At 34.5% G+C, this 22,877-nt stretch overlaps 1 protein-coding gene across 2 annotated transcripts; it reads right to left on the reverse strand.

The window, feature by feature from the left end:
• Positions 1–803: 803 nt before the first annotated feature.
• On the reverse strand, positions 804–22,273 carry spag5 (sperm associated antigen 5). 2 transcript variants are annotated; one of them, XM_056459135.1, is made up of 20 exons: positions 17,041–17,127; positions 16,831–16,943; positions 16,606–16,725; positions 15,401–15,493; positions 15,155–15,289; positions 14,135–14,228; positions 13,911–14,058; positions 11,647–11,697; positions 11,378–11,552; positions 11,142–11,275; positions 10,879–11,047; positions 7,026–7,149; positions 6,244–6,330; positions 4,456–4,582; positions 2,383–2,515; positions 2,202–2,282; positions 1,908–2,057; positions 1,503–1,577; positions 1,168–1,248; positions 804–1,072 (listed from the first exon to the last, which is right to left on the reverse strand). In XM_056459135.1, the coding sequence occupies exons 2-20, from the start codon at positions 16,891–16,893 to the stop codon at positions 1,001–1,003; spliced, it is 2,112 nt and encodes a 703-aa protein (XP_056315110.1). In that variant the 5' UTR covers positions 16,894–16,943; positions 17,041–17,127; the 3' UTR covers positions 804–1,000. The 2 variants fall into 2 exon arrangements, with proteins under 2 accessions (XP_056315110.1, XP_056315102.1); XM_056459127.1 differs by lacking the exons at positions 804–1,072; positions 1,168–1,248; positions 1,503–1,577; ... (13 more) ...; positions 15,401–15,493; positions 16,606–16,725 and adding exons at positions 17,208–17,324; positions 17,743–17,932; positions 18,009–19,999; ... (1 more) ...; positions 21,426–21,468; positions 22,170–22,273 and having other exon boundaries at positions 16,847–16,943; positions 17,041–17,133.
• Positions 22,274–22,877: the final 604 nt, after the last annotated feature.

Consider the following 22,877-nt stretch of genomic DNA (forward strand, 5'->3'; position numbering starts at 1 on the left):
ATGATCTCATACAGCGAGATACAGATTAGAAGCCATTGTTGCTGTTGCTAGACTGCACATATTTACATATGTGGTCAGAATAAGTGCTCAAAAAAATACTATTGAACTATTGTCACTTTACCGAACAATCAGTAACTATCATATTAAAACATATAAAGCTCAATTAGAATCTTTAAAACACTTCACAAATATTGCAAAACAATGGAACCAAAGCGAGATCTATACCCCAAATTAACACTTTAAACATGCATTTTTTTTGTCCCATAACTCAAATATCAGCGTACATTTTTAACAAGCTCATGAAGTTGCCAGTATTTGCACTAGGATTAACTTGCCATTTTCTAACATGGCATTTTTGTCCATTGAATTAGTACCAGTGTGAACAAATTTGTACCCATCCTACACAAAAAGCCAAGGTAAAAGTCTTAATACTGTGAGAAGGGAGATTTCAGCAGTCAGCTGCGTAGGTTTGAAATGGCAGGCCAATGTAGAGAAGGAGGTATTGAGTATCAGTGAAGCAGAAGAACACCATCATTGAACATTGTGCTTGAATGGGGTGGATTAAAACATCACAACCATCATCAGGTTTTCACAAGCACTGGCATGATTACAATAACTATGATTAATTACTGGACTATCTGCTCATCAATCAGCCTTTATATGTAGGATTCAAACTATGAGTAAACAAACAAAACCAAACAAAAAGCATTCAGTCGGGAGTTTCTGTTAAATCGGTATTAGAGGAATTTATTTATTTGTTATTGGTACTAGTTCTAATAGTTTAAACACATGTACAAGCTTTAAATTAAGATGGTGATGTTTTTAAACAGATTGTGTCAATACACTAACTCAACATTAAAATCAAATCTTACAAAGTCAGCTTATTGGCCAACACTTCTCTAGAACAATGCCTAAAGAACTTTATTTAGCTTAAACTGTTTACTGATAATCTATTACATTAAAAAAAATTCAACTGACACATTTCTTAACTTTCAGCAACTTATCCAAGAAACTCTACAAGCTTTTGTAATTCAGGAGAGCTCTTGACCAGATCGGGTACAGAGGACAATGTCTGTGAATACAAAAAGATAAATAAATAAAAGTAAATGGTGTTAATGATATTTTTTTCAAATATGTACAGTATATGATTTTGATTTTTCCTCTGACCTGTCTGACGGTTTCAATCATATCGTCAAGCAAATGTAGTTCTCGCTCCATTTTACTCTGGTTCATGGCATGGACCCTTTGCTACAGAAGCACAATACAATAATTCAGAAATCCAAATGACATTGATAGAATATTAACATTAAATGCAGACTATTGTACTTAAAGTACATGTTAAATTTTGTCTGATCAAACTTAAACGTGAATCATAAAAGCATTTACTGAATTATTTCTATATTTAGTTCTATTCTCTACTGCTATATCATATGCAATAGAATATCAATAAATCTCTGCAATTATACAATGCTATAAACAACAATGAAGCAGATAAGACTTACATGTCGTTTCGCCCTCTCCAAGACCTTAGCACGATTTTCCTCAGTTTCCATTAAATTTGCTTTGAGCTTCTCAACCTAAAAGCAAAATGTGTGCAAGTATTCATTATTGTTAACATATCCAAAAGGAGTCTGTGTCAAATCTAAATAGGAACTACATACAATTTAATCACTCTAACTTTTTATATTATAATGACATTTAATTAGATAAATCAAAAATTTAAACTATTACTCAGAGCAGAAATGCTGCCATCTTACTGGAAGTCTCAAAATGGCGTTCAAATAAAGTCATTTTAGAATGCCTGACAAACTAGGTTGTACAGAGTTGGGGGTTAAATGAAATAAATAAATAAATAATTTATTTCCTCATAATAATCACTGAAAAAAGATCTGGATGGACTACATTACCTCTCGGAGAAGTCTGATTCTTTCATCTAAGGTTTTGGAACTGGCTGCTGATTGGACGCCTGACTGGTCAAGCTCCTCCCTTAAAGCCTGAACCTCCACCTGTGTCTGCTGCACCAGCCGACGCAAATCAGCAACTTCTCGACGCAACTCCTGTTTCACACAACCAAAGCACAGGCTAAACACTACATAAAACTAACAATACCACACCATTTTATCCATCAATGATTTATGAAAGTGAAAATAGAGATTTTATGATGTCAGTTTTCTGTGAATTAACCCTCAATTAATACATACATTATTCTCTGCTCTGTGTTTGTGTGCCGCCTCCATATTCTCCTCCATCTCACCGCAGAGTTTCCTCAGGTTTCTTTCATCCTTAAAAGTGCCGAGACAGACATAGGTCGTGTAATCATACAATTCATCTTTTGAGACTGTAAATCTTTAAAGCATGCATGAATATGCTTTTAAATAGTACCTGAGCCTTTTGCTGTAGGACCACAGCATCTTTCTCCACCTGAGCCTGCAGTCTATCCACAGTCTGCCGCAGCTGCGAGACCTCTGTGGTGTGTGTCTGAGATGCTTCCTGTAGCGCCTCCTGCAGGCCATATCTGAAACAGAACACCACAAATATTTCAGTATATATATATATATATATATATATATATATATATATATATATATATATATAAATATATGGTTTATTGGGAATGCTTTATTGTTTCCCATATAAAAGCAAAATATTTAATTAAATTGATAATAAATATTATACCAATAAAACCTATAAGTGTGGTTTTGAGTAAAAAAAATGACAGCATTCCCCTTTCTCTGCTGCATTTACAGGCATGTTCACCATCAAATATTTAAATATTAATAAATTAATTTTATTAACAGCAAAAAACTATAAATATTCCTGCTTAATAGAAAGTAAAAATGAGCAATTTTCACACAGCTCCCTCTGCCAATACATAAATCAACCATTAACAGTTAAGCCAATTATTTAATTAATAAACAAATTCTATAAAAATCAATGCAGACAGAGGCACCAAAACTTGGCACCAAATATGAGGAAGCAAAATCCAAAGTTCTGAGAAACACAACAGAGATGTAGCATTTTGATGTTCAGGTATGACCAGTTCAGCTATGATTTAAACTTAACTCATGTCATTTTGACTTGTGCCACATTTGACATTACATAAGAAACACTTATTAGAAAAAAGCCACCTTTTGATCACTTGCAATTTTTATTACTCTTCTGTGAAACACAAAAGAAGACATTGTTTCAGTGGACACAAACGTTGTTTGGTTAATAGTGTTCTCCAAAAACAATTCTTTTTATGTGTTGCACAGAAGAAAAAAAACATACAACATTTATAATATAGACTGGGTAAAATAACCAATGAACATGTCACCCTTTTTCTCAGAAAACAAATTTTAAGGTGCTGTTTACCTGAAATTTTTGCCAGATGTCTGTAACAATCAAAATAAACCATACGTTCAAAGAAAACAAAACTAATTTGTTAAAAAAAAAAAAGTGTTATAAACTGAATGACACATGGAAAAAGTATTAAAGCTAAAGAAAGGGAACTGTAAAAAGCCCAGAGAGCAGCTAAAATCTTTTAGTAGTTAGAAAGCAACTCTGCCCCTCGTCAGTGTAGATCAGGAGTGCCCAAAATTTTTCTTATGAAGGGCCAAAAACCAAACTTGATTGAGGCTAGTGGGTCAAATGGTAAATATAGTTGCCATGGGTAATTTCCTAATTTATTTAATAATATTTAAAAATAACTAGAAATCATTGCTTTATATTAACTAGTACAGCCTATTTTTTACATTTAATAATGAACTTATTATAGTAAATACAAAAACATCTAATTTGTAACAGAATGTAGTTACACTAGTTTTTGCCTTGATTTGCTCACCGATGTCTTCCGCATAGTCCTCTATCCATTGAGTGACATTATTTACTGAACATTTTTTTAAAAATCGGATTAATTTAAACATTTCATTTCAGTTTGCTTTTTTGTAGCTCAGTAATAAAACAAACCAACAAAAAAAAGTTTACATCAAATTAGAAATGACAGAAATCTCTGTGGTAAAGTCATTCAAAAGGCTACAGTGGGCCAACTTTTGCCCGCGGGCTCTACTTTGCTCATCTCTGATGTAGATTAATATTAACTGCTTCAGTCACAATACTACAAGGATCATGAGGAAATCAGGGTGGACATTTCAGCAAGACAATTACCAAACTTGAACCCAATAGAAAATAAGAACTAAAGATGAGAGTTCATAGAAGAGACCCAAAGAAATGCTCAAGATTGTTAGAAGTATCGGGGAGGGGACACTTTTGCAATGCACCTGACCCACTTCTCCATACAAGTTCATTCCGCTGTGGCGACCCCAGATTAATAAAGGGACTAAGCCGAAAAAAAAAATGAATGAATGAATATACACTTACGCATTTAAGGCAAACAACATATTATACAAAACTCATTTAAACCCCAGTGTCTCTCCTGTTCGCCTTAATCAAGGAGTAGACGAGGTTGAGACTCACATGGTCTGCTTCAGAGTCTGCTGCTCTGTGTCCTTCTGAACTCTCAGTTGGTCCAAGTTGAACTGAAGATCTGAGATAGCCTCACCCAAATCAGACAACAGCTCCAACATATGGCTCCGTCTCATCTCTGAGAACACATGAGAACACTTGCATATTAATTTTGCTCATACACTATTATTCAGGGAGTAAACCCAAAGACTGGAAAAAGATTGCATGGTCTGAGTTAGAATTTTTGGATGGAATTACAAAAGTGTGTTAAAGCCCCTGTGATGGCTGCTTCTAATACAATGTCACAAAGCTCAAGTCATCTCTCAAAACATGACGTGTACTTAATAAATAGGATGGTTAAAAAAAAAAAAAAAAAAAAAAGATTAGTGCTAAAAAAAGCTAAACGTTTTTTTAACTACATAAACAGCTGAGGCCAAAATTATTAGCCTTTCTATGAAATTTTGTCTTTTGCAAATATTTCCCAAGCTGTTTACCAGACCAAGGAAATGTTCACAGAACTTCCCATAATAATTAAAAAGTCAATAATATTAGCACCCTTAAGATTTTTACGATTGTCTATAGAACCAGTGTTGCCTAGCCTATGTATTAACCTAGTTTAGCCTAAAAAATAAAATAAAATAAAAAATTCGCACTTTAAGCTGAATGCTAGTATCTTGCAAAATAACAAGTGAAATAGCATGTACTGTCATCATGACAAAGACAAAATAAAGTTGTTATTAAAATGAGTTAGTAATCTACTATCGTTTAGAAATGTGTTGAAAATAAATCTTCTCTCTCTTAGACAGCAATTGGGAAATATTTTGAAAAGGATACAAATTGAACAAGAGGGCTAATCATTTTGACTGTATATCAACTATACTGGTGGTGGTGTGGAGAGAGCCCCCTTATGATTGTGAAGCGCTTTGAGTGTATTGTCATGCACAACAAATGCGCTATATAAATACACACATTACATTATATAGAGATGCAACAACACTGACTTCTCACAGTTTGGTTTTAGGTCACTGTTTCGCTACGGTTCGGTATCAACTGATCTGATCAAATATTTAATTTAAAATTTAATGAAGTATAACACTGAATATTATATGAAATTTTCACTTTATAAATTCAATGTTAACCATTACTGGGAGCAGAGTGATTTTGGGTTGTTTGATTAATATTAAAAACACAGATAGCAGGAATAAGATGTCTTAACTTTAATATGCAACACAGAGACAAAATTATAGACAACACAATTTCCTGAATTTGGCTGAATAACACTAGCTGTGCATATAGCCCATTATTGATCATAACTGTCTTATCGTGCGTTGAGAAGTGGACTTTATTTGTGCATCGTAACTTTCATTCAAATCTTCAGATAAGGCTCTTGTCAGATTTCCTGTGCGAGTCCCATGTGCTCTCACACTCTGACATGCGGCTTACATCACTTTCATTTTCATTCACGTGAAAGTGTCTCCTACTTTGGTGCTCACTGATGAGACATTTACTCACGGGAGCATTGTTTCAGCGTATGGACATGGATTCTGACATGAACAGAGCCAGCTCAGAGAGGAATTAAAGGAATGTGGTGAAATGAAAAATACAATTGTAATAATTAATTCAAAACCAAAAACTGCATATGAATGATGAAGTGTGGAGGTCATACCGAATGCTTCAATATTACACAGAGTACTGCAGCACCCCTAACAGCAACACAGTCTTAGTTTAACTGTAAGAGCTAGCAGTAGACAAAAAAAATATGTGATATCTAAATGCATTATTAGCCAGTACTGAACATACCTTTCACTTCAGTGTGTGTAGTTTGCGGTATTCGGGTAAAAGCACTGGTTTCACTGCCAATACAGTCTTGTAGCACTTCCCTCTCCTCTGCAAAACATCAGAAAACAAAAACGAGTTGAACAGTTATAATAATATACAAATTCAATTTTCTCTTGATGGAAAGACATTTGGCCAGCGGAGAAATTAAAATGGTTGTGCCCAACTGAGTCTGGTTTCTCTCAAGGTTTTTTTTTTTCTTCACTTTCGCCAATTAGTGAAGTTTTTTTTCCCTCTCCGCTGTTGCCTCTAGCTTGCATGGTTTGGGATCTGTAGAGCTACGCATCGATGGATTTGCTCTTCAGTGTTTGGACTCTCAGTAGTGATTTTTAAAACCACACTGAACTGAGCTAAACTGAACTGAACTTAAACACTACAAACTGAACTACACTGTTTCAATTTACTATGACCTTTTATGTGAAGCTGCTTTGACACAATCTACATTGTAAAAGCGCTATACAAATAAAGGTGAATTGAATTGACAAGTGCTTCAACCTTTTTATATACACAATATTGACATAGAAATAGTTTTGTCTACCATGTACCTGAATACACATTCATAGGTCTTAAGAGTACTTTTGACTGACAAAAGCATTCACACAGCTATTATGTTTGTGATTACTGCACAAGATAAACCGCATTTTTAATCTGTTAATTAGTTTGCATTTGTTTACAGTAGCAGCTAGACTGATAATCGTTAATAAGATAATCAAAAAAAAGACACAAAGTATGAAATATTAACACACCTAAATCCTCTGGAGTCTCTGTTTCAGGTTCTTGAGTCTTCATCATGGCCACCATAATAGAATCCACAAAAGAGCTGGAGGGATGTCGATGAGATTGCAGAGTGTTTTCAGAGGACTTTGACTCCTGACCAGTGAAAGACAGCAATATAATGTTAATTCAGACAAAAACAAATGTTGTGTGAACAGTTATTTTTGTATAACTTTTATAGTAATTTTTAAAAAGTCATTAAATTTTACAGCAGTAAATTATATAACAAAAGTCATGTTTTTTTTAATAATACTTTTACATCTAACCAGCACAGAAGCGAGGCAAGCCCTAAAAAGCTAATATTTTAAAATAGATTATTAATTGCACATTTTCTGTAAATAAAATAGGATTCACAGAAAGCTATTGGTAGTAAAACTGCATAATAAATAAAAAAATTAAAAAAAGAGACTGATGTTTTTGTACAGGATCCTACAGTTTAAATATTGAAATAACAAAAAAGCTATATGCAAACATGTCTATATAAAATATAAAAAAAGATTTAATTAAGACACATACAAATTCAAATTTGATTCACCCTAAAACTCTATGAAATAAAAGCTTGAGGTCTAAAGAAGTGTGTAACAAATTTAAAACCATATCATAAAATGAAGAGGTTTTTGTGAGCTGCTTTACCAACAAAGGCCACTGAGTGAAATTTAGGCCAAAATTTAAAGATTCCTAAAAGTTACTTAGTTACTGCACATTACATTATATTTTACTATTTTTGACAAACACTAGGATATATATTTTGTTTGGATTAATAATATAGAACATAAGTGTGTAACTACGGAAGAGTCAAGCTTTAAATGGGAAATTTACAGAAACTGGTTTTTGAAATTTGAGTGAGATGCTAATGGCCTAATCCAGGAATGGGCAACTTCGGTCATGGAGGTCCACTGTCCTGCTGAGTTTTGCCCCAACACTAATCAAACACACCTGAACATGCAAATCAGTGTCCATAAGATTACTAGCTACAAGCAGGTGTGTTTGATGTTTAGGGTTGAAGCTAAAATCTACAGGAGAGTGGCACTCCAGCGGTCTGTTCTTCGTACCTCGCTTAAATGATCTAAGATGATTTGGCAGATCCTGGATCTTTTAATCTTGATAACTGATCTCTGGCTAATTTGGTTCTTCAAACAAGTTCACAAATCAGATCAAAATGTCTGGATGAACTGGTCTGAGATCGCTGCGTGTGTTGTGAAGGACAGATCCTCGAAATCATGATCAGCAATGCAACGTTTGGCTGACGGCACAGCAGCGTAATGACATCATCTGATTAATATTCAATTATCCATGTGAGCAAAATTGCATCAAATTAGCAGTTAAAGGTTTGTTAAATAAGATACGCAATAACTTTCCACATTTGTTTGGGCTGCAGGCTTTACACTCATGTGTCAAGAGTATTTGTCATGTAATTCAATGCATATCAATGTAACGTTATTCAGTTCTACATTTAGAGAAGGCTTTCTTTATTATAGTAGCCTAGGCCTACTCAAGTAATCGACGCAAGGAATAACTGTATAAATTAATTTTGCATCAAAAAAGCATTTTGATATTGGTAAAGGTGTCTGCAACTTTTTTGAAGCATCAAATCACTGGCATATTAGCAGTCACAACACGTGCATGACTGCATAAATTATTATCCTTAATTAAAAAAAAAAAAAGGGGAATATTATGCATGTAATATACAAGTAAAAAATCTATATTTACTATTTTCTATTTAAATATCAGAATTCGGTACATACTTTCAGTATTATCTTTGCTTGAACTGACCCAATCTAATCCTGTTTATATGAAATGAGCCTGCTCCCTAGCAGGTTTGATCTATCAGAACTGTTGCTATGACAACACGTTTCAGATGAGTTTTGAAGAACTAAACGATCCTGGATCATGTCAAATAGTCAATATTCAAATTCAGCTCATCGAGTAACCCACGTACGAAGAACGGACCCCAGGACTGAAGTTGCCAATTGCTGGTCTAATCCAGTTCAATGATTTATGTTAAACTGAGATAAAAGTGCTCATGTTAGACCCAGAAATTGGCTGAATAGATTAAAAAAAATGGTAAAACTCGACTTTGTAATCTAGACTTACTAGAATTACTCTGCTATGTAGAGAAAATATATTCACAAATGAAGATATTTTAGATGATCTCTCACACTCCATAGACTGCAAGGATCCCAAGATTTTCAAAGTACAGAAAAGTAACAAAAAACATTGTCAACCATGTGACGTCAACGAGTCAATTATAATCATACAAAGCACCAAGTGCATTTTTGTGCACCAAAATGGTCAGGGTGCACGTTTATCACAGGCAATATGATGTATTGCCATTAGAGTCAACAACACGACAATCAAGTGTTGTAATGCCCGTAGTAATCTAACGCGGAAGACATTTGTACTTGGGAGCTTTGTGATATTACAATTGAAAAAAGTATCATGGAACATTGACAATTTACGATTCCTTTTCTGTAATGTGAACATCTCAGGACTGTTGCAGTCTACGGAAGATGAGAGAGCTCTTAGACAACATCAAGATCAATGGTCGACCCTCCAGGAATCAAGAATGAAACCTATGATCTAGAAGAACACGAGAGCCAAAAGCCTGCTACCGGAGATTTCCCTACCTGCAGAGGTCAGCTGCAACCTTGATCAAACACGCCTGTTTTTAATTACCAAGTGCTTCTTCAGACCCCACTAAGTTGGTTTAGTTGTGTTTGATAAGTGTTGGAGTTAAACTCTACAGGAAGCTAAATTTCCAGAAACAGGGTCAAAAACATCTTTATTTGATGAACAAAGTTCTTTAGCGCACAATCAGGGTAATTTTTTCATTTTCTGGTGAAATAACCTTTTTGTAGTGGCGTTCCGTTGCAGCTATTGTTGGCAGAGTGAGCAAGTTTTTAACGCATAAAAGTAAGAGCCCGTATAGGCAAAATCGATGCAAATAAAAACGTCTTTATTTTCCAATAAACAGAATTCCTTCATCCATATCACACTTCTCTGTTACCTTAAGTTACGGTCAAAAACTGTAGGTGCGTCCCAAATCGCATACTTATGCACTATTTTACACCATTTTCTAGTATAAATAGTGTAAGTAGTGCATTTACACTGAAAACTCTAAAAATAATAAGTGCACTTTAATTACCCAGATGATGCACTCATTCAACTGGTAAAATGAAGTGTGTAATGATGGACACTTTACGCACTCAACAAACCGCTGCTTTGTTCAAGTAGCAGAAGGGGTGGAGCTATCGAGCGCACATGTTGGATAACTTTATTTTGGATTGTGAAAGTGAAATTCTCCTATGAGAGTGATTATAGCGCCTCCGGATGGAGAATGCGGGAATACTCACAGCAGGTATTATTTGGTAGTTTGTTCAATTATTTCACTAATTTGGCAAACGTCATCAGGGAAACGGGTTGAATTTACGTTTAGTAAAAAAACATAAGTGTTCCATTTGAGATGACACTACAGTCATATACTATGCTGTTGATGTGTAAGTGCATAAGTACATAGTGTATAGTGTGCCACTTGGGATGCAGCTTGTGTGCTTCCTACCAACGCTCCCTTCCTCCATGCAGTGAAGCCACAGTTATATAGTCTGGTACTGACACCTTGTGGCCAATCGCCAATATACAATGTATGGCTCCTACACTTTTAATAAACAATAGATAAACTTAACACATTTTCTATTCTTTTACACAAATTGATGCAGGACTTAAACTTCTATCCTTTGGCACTTGTTAACTTGGGTGCAGCCACAACTCTATTTAACCTGGAAAAGTCTGAGTCATTTAAAGTAGGTAAAAGTTGAAAATAGAGACCTTGGAGATTAGGGATTCCTTCAGGATGTTTGAGAGATTGCAAACTCTGTGGTTTAGGAGCATGACATCATTACACGCCTGAGCCATCTGCTCTCCCTGTTCCAGCAACATCCTGCGAGCTTTGTCCCGTGTGGTGTCCAGCTCTTCCTGTCGAGACTCTTTCTCAAGCCTTAGAGGAGTGATGGCATCAAAAGAAAGCTTCCATTAATTCTGAGATAACCGATTTAAAAAGTACCAGTGGTTAGACAGGAATATGCTGTTACCGCAGCTGCTCCAGTGCAAGTTTGAGGTCTTCACACTCCAGGTTTCTCTCTCTAAGGCCCTGTAAATGGCATCGCAGCAGTCGCTCACTTTCTTCCATTTGTTCACGTGCCAGTTCGTTTTCTGCCTGCAAGAACTGTCAGAACAACTCATATTTCTTTTATTGTAAGCAGAACTGAATTGAAAGTATTATAGAGCTAAACTAATGAAGGTAAAATCTAAATAAATAACTCCTCACTTCACTCATTTCTTTGGCACTGGAAAGTTCAGTCTGAAGCTGATCCATCTGACTGAGCTGACGGCGGTGAATCTCAGCTTCAGTTTGGAGCTCTTTAATCAAGATTTCTCTCTGCAACAGTGCTTCCTCAAATTCCTCTAGCTGTTTCCTAGAGGTTTCCAGCGCTTCTTCAAGACTGCCGAAAGCATTTATATTTTTAACATTTATTTTTGTAAATTTTTTAAACAAATCAATTATATTTGTGCTAGCATTTAAATATCAAGATATACCAGTTCACTCTCTCTGTAGCTAGCTGTGCATCACACACTGACTGCTGCAACCTAGAGAAGAAAATTACAAGTTAGAAGTTCACCATTTTGGTGACCATATCACTGTTAGCTAATATTACACACTGAAACTATGTGATCCAAGTATTCTTCATTGTATAACTACAGCTGAATCACACAGCATGTCACATGGAATGTTTTGAGTTCCTACCAAGCCATATATCAAATTCCATGACTATATAGCTGAATTTCCATGACATACAATAATAATTAAAAAAAAAACACAGGTCTTTGTTCATTGCATGACATTAAAATGGTTTTAGTTGAATGTTATTTTGCAGGACTTTGATGGCCACTATGAGAATAACAATAATAAAAATAAATAAATAAATTAATTTTAAAAAAAAAGAGATGCCAAGTGTTTGCATGGCTACAAATTGGTCCCTCTGACATATTTGATAGCTTGATGGTACTTTTACAAACATTACACTAGTTTTTGTTGTTTAATTTTTAACACCCAGTCTGCTTTTAAAGCCAAAGCTCCTAAAATGTATATTATGACCAGACATGTAAGCCTTAATTAACAGGTACAGTTTGGTGACTGCATTTGACTAGTGTTGAAAAAAAAAAAAAGAAAAAAATAAAAAAATAATTTTGAAAAATAAAATGTCCCTAAATGGAAACTAAAATTTAAAATCAACAACAAAACAGTAGCTGATAATTCATGACTTAAAAATAAAAAATCTATATATAAAAATTCCCTGACTTCTGGAATAATGGACTTTTTAAATTCAATGATATTCCAGAAATTCTAAGACCCATGAAATCATGTTCATTTTCTGTACTTCTGAATATCATGTGCCCATTTCTGTCAACAGTCAGAGAGCCCTAGAATTTAATCTAAAACTTCTTAATTTGTGATCCAATGAAGAGCGAATGTGTAAGGGGATGACGAGAGCAAATTGTTTGGGTGAAATAAATAATAAAGGTTAATGGTTACGAGTCTAAACTGGAGCTCCACCAATTGTTGTATTGTTGTATTTATAGTGACTATTTTCAATTTTATGTGGTTCATTTTGCAGCATTGATCATTTTGCAACATAATTTAATCCTTTAAATAGACTTAAACAATCATTCATTTGCTCAAGTGTAAAATGAGATGAAAGGTAATTTAAATGCAAGTGCTGTGAGGAGCAGCAGCTCAGCACAGAAAATCCATTGAAAATACGGTGGTAAAATACATTTACATATTTTAAAAACATAACGTGCAACAATGGAATTTAATGCAGTGCTTCATGTCTGGTGTGAAACCAAAGGAACAGGAACAATTCGACAAAGGAAAATTAAGACCTGTTTAAAATGATTTAAGACCTACAAAACCATATTTCAGTGAATTAAAAACGTTTTTACTTATTTATGACATTAAGATGCAGACATTCTGTACAGGCAAGGGGACAAACTGCTGCATTTCTCCTGAAAGCAAAACCTCACGTTGTCATGGACACATTGTGCTACTTGTCCATTGTGCTGGCGGTTTCACAATAAAAGGGGGCGGACATGATGTATACCACCATTATTACAGTACATTCCATTATGAGTGAAGGATCGCGGCTTGTGTTCCACATCCACGGGTTGTAGATGAAAGTGATCTAGGTTGCAAACTAACGAAGCATTATTGATTTAAAGCTTGCTTAATGCTTTAAGCTGAATACTAGTGTCTTGCAAAGTAATGGCACTGCAGTGACAAAACAAATCAGTTATTAAAACTATTGTGTTTAAAATGTGTTGAGAAAAACCTTCTCTCTCTTAAACAGTACATGGAAAATATTTGAAAAAGAATTATTATTTAACAAGAGCTAATAATTTTGACCTCAGCTGTTATTTTTATTCTTAACATTTTCTTGATGTTATAAACAAATAAAAAATGTGATGCTCTCCTTTTATTTGGAAAATGAAATGCATTGTTTATGTAATATGTTTGTTTTCATAATTGCTCTTTGTAATCTGGCTTTTTAATTAAACAAAATATTCAACAAATGCAAAGAAACTTTAAAAGTTGTAATGATGTACAGCAGGATAAATAGAAAAAAATCTGAATAAAAATTAAAAATCGTTTTGGAATAGCCAGAATAGGATTCTGGTTAGATTGTGAAGTCCCTAAAGGAAGCGGCGTGACTGGCTCATGTAAAACTAAAAGTGCCTTAGCATATATACATCATTATACATTCAAATGCCATATTCCCAAAGGTGGATTTTTGCTAACATACTTGCTGGTCTCAGAAGCGAGGGTTTGTTCCAGGAAGGCGTAAGAGGCCAATGTGGACGTGACTGTGGCTGAGAGCTCAGTGCTTCTCCTCTGCAGCAGAAAGCGCTCATCTTCTGCCTGATTCAGCTGCTCTCTCAGCACTAACATCTCTAAACAAACACACAGCAAAGTCAAGCAGATGCTCACCTTTCACTACACAGGGTCAAAAGTAAATCAGTGTCACACCTGAAGTCATGATGGTCTGCTGCATGTTCAAGTCTGAAATCTGTTGACTGGCATCTAGCAAGCTTGACTTCATGTGCTCTAGTTCATTTTCCATCTGGGGATTAATGGAAACAGCAAATAAAAAGAGAGACTGCACTTAAACTAAATGACTAACGTTTCTAGATGAAGATTATACTGTGAATATATTTTAGATCTAAATAGGATAAGCATTTTACTGAGAACTTTAGAGAAAAATAAAATGTTCACACATCAATTTAGTTGTAGTCTGAACTCCAATTACAAATATTTGCAAACCCAGTTTAAACCACTTAATGTTTTAAAATATTTTTTTAACATGCAACTTATCTTTATAAATTGGTCAGTGCTATATTAGCATTAATGTTTTGTTGAAATTGTCAGATTTTTGTTACATGGTTTCTGACAAAGAAACTTTTATTAGTATATTAGGTTCACTATGATGACAGAATTTAGTAGAATAGAAGTAGTAAATCCAAATATACAAATTGACAAATATATGTACAGGTATATTTTTATATACAATGTTGTATGTGCAGCTGTTATGTGCAAATTGGCATGTAAAGCGTGTTGTTAAATAAGTGTATTTGTGTATAAAAAGTGTATAGTAAGTAGTAATGTATGTTCCACAAATGACAGTGAACAGTCAATCTTTAAGAAAAACAAATAGGATTGATTTCATAATTCACAGATAGCATAGCATGCTGTCAGAGACATGGTTTTAAATGACTAATTCATCAAGTTTGTGGAGATACAGAGAAAGGGCTGGATGTTCAGATGTGACTGATGAAGCCCAATTCAAATAAAGTCACTGGGTCCCAGTCAATTTCAAACCAAGGATCATACTATTGGTCGATGGATAGAAACCACTTGACCGATCTGAATCTACTAATCATACGGCTTCAGACATTCTCTGGGTTCCTTTTTGTAATTTGACATGCATTGTTCTATACATGAATAAATAAAATAACAGAATGTATTTGACTTCAGTGGTAAATTTCTTACCATGTTTCTTTCTTTCAGGGCTTGGTCTCTTATTTCCAGATGCTGCTTGCTCTGCTCCATGGCAGTCGTGGTTCTCTGATGAAGATGGTGAAGCACTGGGCTTATCCTTCGAACCAGTTCCTGAGCCTTTTTCAGCTTTCCACAGATGAAAGGGGTAAATTAGTTAAATCACTGACTCTTCGCACACTACTTTCATTTCAGTCTGTAAATGCAGTACACACTGATGGGCTTAATATGAAGTGTTACCTCTTTAAACAAATTTTTGTTATCCTCTTGCATCCTTTTCGAATGGACATTTGCTGCACTGATGGATTCTGTATATGACTTGCTCAGTTCAACCTAGGAAATGTCACAAAATTCCCACTCAGAATACAGGATTAGGCAATGCGACAAAAAGCTCATTTCACAACACAAGTCACCTCATATCATGATCCAGATTTAATGCCATTTTTCTGTAAATCCAATTAATTTAATTTATATATATATATATATATATATATATATATATATATATATATATATATATATATATATATATATATATATATATATATAGACCACATGTAAAGGACTAATTTTTACATTTTAAAGCGTTTACTCAGAAATTTACCTATTTATATGTGGAAAAAAAATATCCAACTTTAAAACTTCAGAGTAAATATTTGATAAAAAAAAACCATAAAAAATAAACTAATAAAATATAAAACATTTTTTAAAAACTTATTATTACAGGTTCAAGAGAAAAGTAAAAAAAAAGGTCAACATTGTAAGGTCAACTTTCTCACAATGCGCTTATTAATATTCCTGTCTGCAACCTGTAATGGCATGTAATATTACACTCATATAAAATATGGAACTAAATTACCATATACCATAAACAATAGAGCATAATATAAAATTTTAGACTTTGTATTTTGTTCATAAAACATACAGGGTTCATACACATTTTTACTATTAAAATTCCATGACTTTTCCCAAGACTTTAAGTAAATTTTCATGACCTAATGTTTCATGCAATGTCTACATATGCATGGTAAAAGAAAAGCAATGCATGTTTAAATGTATTACAGCATATCGTAAAACATGCAACAATCTATTTAGTTTATATTTATATCTATGTAAAATTGATTTAGATAATGCTTACATCGCACTATTAATATTACAGTATTTGATTGGCCTAGGACAAAATAGAAATCAAAATAAGTAACCTATATTCAAGTACACAGATATCGGTTTTTCATGACTTTTCCAAAACTTTGTGGGTTTTTCTAAAACTTTTCCAGGCCTGGAAAATGCCATGTCAAAATTCTATGAATTTTCCAGGTTTTTCATGACCGTATGAACCCTGAATATATATTGTCATATTGCACAGCCCTACTTTCAGACTGTCTTTGGTCACTGTTAAGCTGTTTTAATTCCATAAATATGGAGGTAAAGAAATACAAGCAGACCAGTGGTGGGTAGGCCAGTTTGAGTGCTGACATTAGTTCCTGGTGAGACCCAATTGTGTCCTCTAGTTCAGCCACCTGGGAAATGTGATGGTCCCTCAACTGCTGGGTTACGCTGAAGGCCTACACACAAAGAACAAGATAAGTAAATATCTCAGATAAACAGCTTTTAAATACATAAATATCTGGGTTTCGGAGTTATAGCAAACTAATCAAATCTTCTCTCACAGCTTCCTTCTCCTCTAGTGCCGCATCCATACGCTTCCTCATGTCTTTCATCTTCTCCTCCATTCTTTGAAGTGTTACTTATACCTCCCATAAAGAGACTTCATCTGACTGGCCTACACAACACAGACATATTATGAGATGCGACTGGTAAAGATCTTGCGTCACATTGATAATTAGAACTAATTTGTACAATTAAAAATAGTCACTTACCTGTCTAGATAAAGTTTCCTGATCGACATTAACAGTATCTCCAATCTGTTTCATCTTGAGGATGGCATCCTCTGTGCTTGACTTAAATGAGATCTATAGATAAATTATAATATATATCAGAATTTTCAAAAATGCAAAAAACACTTGAGTATTAGAGAGCAACTCACCAGTCCAACCCTCATTGCTTGAATGCTGTTATACAGACTGTGAAGAATCTCCTGATCGTACTCAAGACACTGAATTCTCTCCAGGGCAGTCCCATATAAATCTCTGTATGTCCCATTCTGACAAATAAGCAGCACAAAATTTCTTTGGTCCAAATTCCAACTCAGCATTTCTGACTAGTTAAACATAAGAATATTCTGAAAAAATAAACTTCCTACAGCATTGTGCTTTCAAAACAGCGGACTATGTACACATAAAGTGATTTTTTTAGATAAACAATATTACCCAGGCCTACTGTAAACACTGAAGTAACAGCCAAATTTTGTGGAAAAAAAGATCCTTTATCTCATCAAAAGCATAGTAATGTATAAAAGTACAGCTTACACAGAACTGACTTTCACACCAATCAGGTTTCTTCTGGTCAGCACGGTTAACTGAAAATTTGTCAAACCTACACATGGAACTTGTGCAAAGTCCTAACCATTTATATTAATATATGAATGAAAGTGACCAGATCTTCATGCAACGGGTTCTCACCTGTCTGAGCTCAGTGTGGTCTGTCTGGATGAGCTTTTCTCTGAGATCAGATGGAGAAGCATCTTTGCTTGGATTATGAGCCCGAGAAGAAGTGAGCTGTTGGGTAAGAACCTCCACCATGATGAGCGTAGAGGTCAACCTCTGCTCCAATTCAGTTCTAGACAGATGCTCCAGATTTCCAGGAGACAAACTTCAAAAACAGAGACAATGTAGATCACATCAACAGAAAGACAAATGATTCATACTTATCTACTGAACTAACTTACTTCCATAAAAGGGAGTCTGTTGAAGTGCTAGCATCAGAAACATCAGCCTGTTTGCAAATCTCCATTGTTCCTGAAGTATTAACACTGCGCTCCATTCGCTGAACTGGTGTGCTCCACACACAAACACTGCGCGTTGATACTGGAGAAGTGCCCACTGAAACATTTTGGTGATTCTCTGGTGCTGCAGCAGGAACAACCATCTTTCCTGAAGCAACCATCAACAGTTCAGCCATTTGTCTTAGTTGTTCCTGTAAAGGCCCATTTCCGAAAACTGGAGGGGCATTCAACTCATTCTGATGGTCTGCAGAAGGTTTCACGTCCTTTTTCTTGGGTGGGTCTGAAGGAACGGGCGTGTAGCTAAAAGCATTGACCAGGGATGTAGAGTTCAACAGAGGCGGTGGCATGGGACTCTCTGGAAGCTCAGGCCACAGGTGGCTCATTGGGTTCTCGGCTGTGGGGTCATGCAAAACACTCCTACTTAGGGTGGGTGTCTTTGGAGTACAAGATCTTGTTAGAACAATAGCACTAGAAATATCTTGATGATCTGAGATGGCTTGACTTGATGCATCACATAACCGCATAACTTCAATCTCTGGGTGGATCTCTTCATCCTTTAAAGTCAGTGTCCTAACTTTGGGAATGTTGGTTTCTCGGCCAACATTTTCCAAAACAGCATCTTGAGGACAAAGGGTTTCCTCAGAGTGTGAAATTGGCTCCTTCATTTCTGGCATTAACTGCTGATTAAGCTCTTCCACATGCTTTGCAGTCACGACAGAAGATTCATCCTTGGGTTTGCCATCACTGTTGTTTAACTTTGCAACATCTGAACTTTCAGCTTTATTTTCTCTATTCAATGCTGACAAGTGTTGGCTTGACTCCTCATGTGTTTTTGATTTCTCTATTTCATGGCATGTCACAGACACAAACTTTTCCTCTGTAATGTGTCCAAGAGGTGATGTTGCATCAACCGTATTTCCAGACCTTTCTGAAAGACACTCTGACTTGGTAAAGAGCTCGTTTTCAGTGCTTGACACATTTAGGACTAGAGACATTTCCTTAGCATGGCAGTACATATGATCAATATGCTTGCTTCCAGGTGTCAAACTAGCAAAGCTTTGACCAGCATTTTCAGTGACATCATTTAAACAATTTAGACTTTGTTCCTCAGCAAGATTATATAGGAGTAAAGACATTTCTGACACCTTGGATAGATCAGCGATTTCTATTTCAAGCCCAGAACAGCTCAAGCTTTTTAATGTGACCTCTTCTTGTTCATTTGATACACCATAACATCCTTCTGAGAGATCAGGGTGCTCACATTGAGTACCAACATTATGCTCAACTGTTGATTGAGATACATCATTGACTGTACTGATGGTGCAGCTATCTTCAATAAAAGACTCATGACTCTTCCAGTTACAGTAGGAATGGCCTAAAGGTTGAGTGTTTATAGATACAACCTCGGTGTCCACTTTAGAAACAGGAGTAGTTTCGTATTGAGAGTTATTTCCAGATGCAAGATCCTTAATGATTATGGATTCATTAGAGATGGCTGAGCTATCTGAAACAAGAACTTCTCCACCAAAGCACATAAGGGACTTGAATGTAACATTTTCCAGCTCAATGGTGGAAACTTCTTCCTCCTGATGCAGTACGGATGAGGCACTGTAACCTGTAGATCTGCTCCTACAAGAGTATGGATGATCAACATGCTCTTTACTGGTCTCATTATCCTCTGTGTCCTCAATTCCATTAGTCTCATCAGAGTCACTTTGAAGTGGAACATTATCCACCAATCCAAGACGGCCGATTAAAACAGAAATATCTGACAGTACAGATTCACCCTCAACTACTACTTCTCCTTCAAGGCAAGCAAAAGATTTTAATATGATGTCTTGATGTTCATCAGTGGTATCCATAGTTTGACCAATATTATAGACCTCTGTTGTGATAGCTAAGCTTGATGGATTTTCACCAAGAACAACTTCATGCTGTTGGGAGGCAAAATATCATAGAAAAAGTCAGAAAAAGAATAAATAACATACAGCAATGGGTAGAAAAATGCATTTTTTCTTTTTTTGTCTGCATTCATAAAATGACAATTGATTGTGGTATTCTATAAATTTATTGTAAGACTTTCAGATGTTTGTGTGTGCATATATTTGTAAATTATTTACACATTTGAAGTTAGAATTATTTGCCCCCGTTTATTTCCCCAATTTCTGTTTAATGGAGAGATTTTTTTCAACACATTTCTAAAGATAATAGTTTTAATAACTCATTTCTAAATAACTTATTTATTTATCTTTGCCATGATGACAGTAAATAATATTTTGACTAGATACTTTTAAGACACTTCTATAGAGCTTAAAGTGGCATTTAAAGGCTTAATTAGGATAATAAAGTTAATTAGGCAGGTTAGGGTAATTAGGCAAGTTATTGTATAGTCATGGTTAGTTCTGTAGACAGTCAAAAAAAAAATCAGCTTAAAGGGGCTAATAATTTTGACCTTAAAATGGGTCATAAAAAAATTTAAAACTGCTTTTATTCTAGCCGAAATAAAATAAGATTTTCTCCAGAAGAAAAAAATACTATGAGACACACTGTGACAATTTCCTTGCTCTATTAAACATCATTTGGGAAATATTTTTAAAAATAAGAGAAAATTCAAGGGGGGGGGCTAATAATTCTGAGATATATATATATATATATATATATATATATATATATATATATATATATATATATATACACACACACACACATTTTACATAGACCTTATTCAGCTCTAGAGCAGCCTTGATGTTTAAATTATTGTTTTAATTTCACTCGATTAAATCTTGGGACATTGCAATGATGATAAGATGGTAAAAGAAGAAACTCAATACGACACGAATCTGAATCAATATTAGACAGCCTTGGGAGGTTTTTGCAATAAGAATAGGACCTTTTTGTTATTTTACACTAAAAACAATATGACCTCAACAATGATATTTAAATTGGTAAGAAATTGTATCGCTTATTCAAAATAACTGTAAATTGTAAATCCTTATATAAAACAGTAAATCGACAGATACATTCTTCAAATGGTTTCTCTTTTTTCTAATTGATTACTATTATTACTTATAATTATTAAGGAATTAGTTTCAATTTCTTATTTTAATTTAAAAATATTAAGTGAGGGATGTGAAAGCAATTAAGAAATCTCTCCATACCTTCATGTTTGAGTCCTTCACATGTGTCGATGCATGTTTAAACATAAGAGTTGGAGTGCCCTGCATATTTAACTGTTCATTCTGTACATCTCTGAGCGGGACTCTATCTGGTTTGGTCTAAAACACAAAACACACAGGTTTATCATTAGAGCTGGTGATGGTAGGAAAAAAACTGTTTATGGTTATGGAGTGGAGTACTCACATTTGACAAGCCATTGACAGATGACATGTTTTGAGATTATTATCTGCAATAACACACAGGAGTAATTAAAAAGAGGTTATTTTATATATATATAAAATTTTAGTTTGATAAAATTTTATTTAAATCAGCTAGCACACTTTTCAAAAAAAGCATCAGACATAGAGGTAACATTTCACAATTTTGCATTGACATCACAAGTTTACAAGCCAGCATCATTCAGCTGTCATTGTACTTTTATTTTGAATAGTTTGATATGTAAATAAATCCATAACATTAACAATAATCATAAAAGACTATTTTTTTTATGAAAAGCTAGATTCTTCTGCACAAAGGAAGAAAAAAATTTGCATACATTTACAACTAAGTTACATTAATGTGAAGTTAAATAATTACATATAACACACATTTCCCACAAACTGTTAAGACAAGGTTCACATTTTTACAATAAGAATGTTTAGGTTGTTATTTATAAGTATTGTTGTTGTTTGGTTTTATAATAGACATACGACATCACTGCTTGCATCCCTTTGTGAAATGTCAACTTTGGCGCCTATTTACACCAATTTTAGACATCACATGGGCTTATCAAATACTTATCAAAGTAGGTATGTAACTTTAGGTAATCTGTCAAGGTCTGAAACACGGGTATTCACGGTCCAACAGACAAGAAGCACTAACTAGCGTAAATTATTTAGCAATTAACGTTACGATTATATAAAAATTAGTTCCTCCTGGACTTCTTACCTTATAAGCGTATTATGAACGTTGCTATTTATTTTAATCCTGACTTGACTTATACTGTAAAAACAAGCGTTATCGTCTAAACCGCCACCTTCACGTTCAAAATAAAACGCACATTCAGCTCATTGGTCAAAACCTCTGCGAAACATACGGAAGCCCATTTCTTCTTTGGTTTATTGTTGATTTTCATTCATGTGCACATTGCCACCTATGGGGCTATTTGTGAGAAAAAAATTCTACCAACGAACTTAGGCCTACCAAAATCCATCTGCGCCGATCAACATTTAGAAAAAAACATAACATTTAGAAAAGATACAGTAAAGTTTAAATATAGAAGAAAATAACATTTAGAGAAATAGACGGAAAAGGACACAGTAAAGTTTCATTCAGAAAAAAATAACATTTAGAAAAAGAGACGGAAAAAGATACAGTAAAGTTTTGTGTGATTGAGTAAAACAATTTTTCTCCTAATTTAAAATGAAAATGTTGTCATTGCTGGTTTTCAGCTTTTTGTTTGCTTTGTTTGCATTAAAACAGAAACAACACAATGTTTCAGAAAAGTTTTAGAGTTAAAAAAAATTCAACATTTGAAATTGATTTTGATATTTGAAATTCAATATTAATATTTTACTGAAACCCGTGAGTTATTTATATATATACTTTTTTCAGTTTTAAACATGTTTTTTTTTTATTATTTGCCTTTCAGCATTA

The sequence above is a fragment of the Danio aesculapii genome, chromosome 1 (assembly GCF_903798145.1).
Source record: "Danio aesculapii chromosome 1, fDanAes4.1, whole genome shotgun sequence".
NCBI classification, from domain to species: Eukaryota; Metazoa; Chordata; class Actinopteri; order Cypriniformes; family Danionidae; genus Danio; species Danio aesculapii.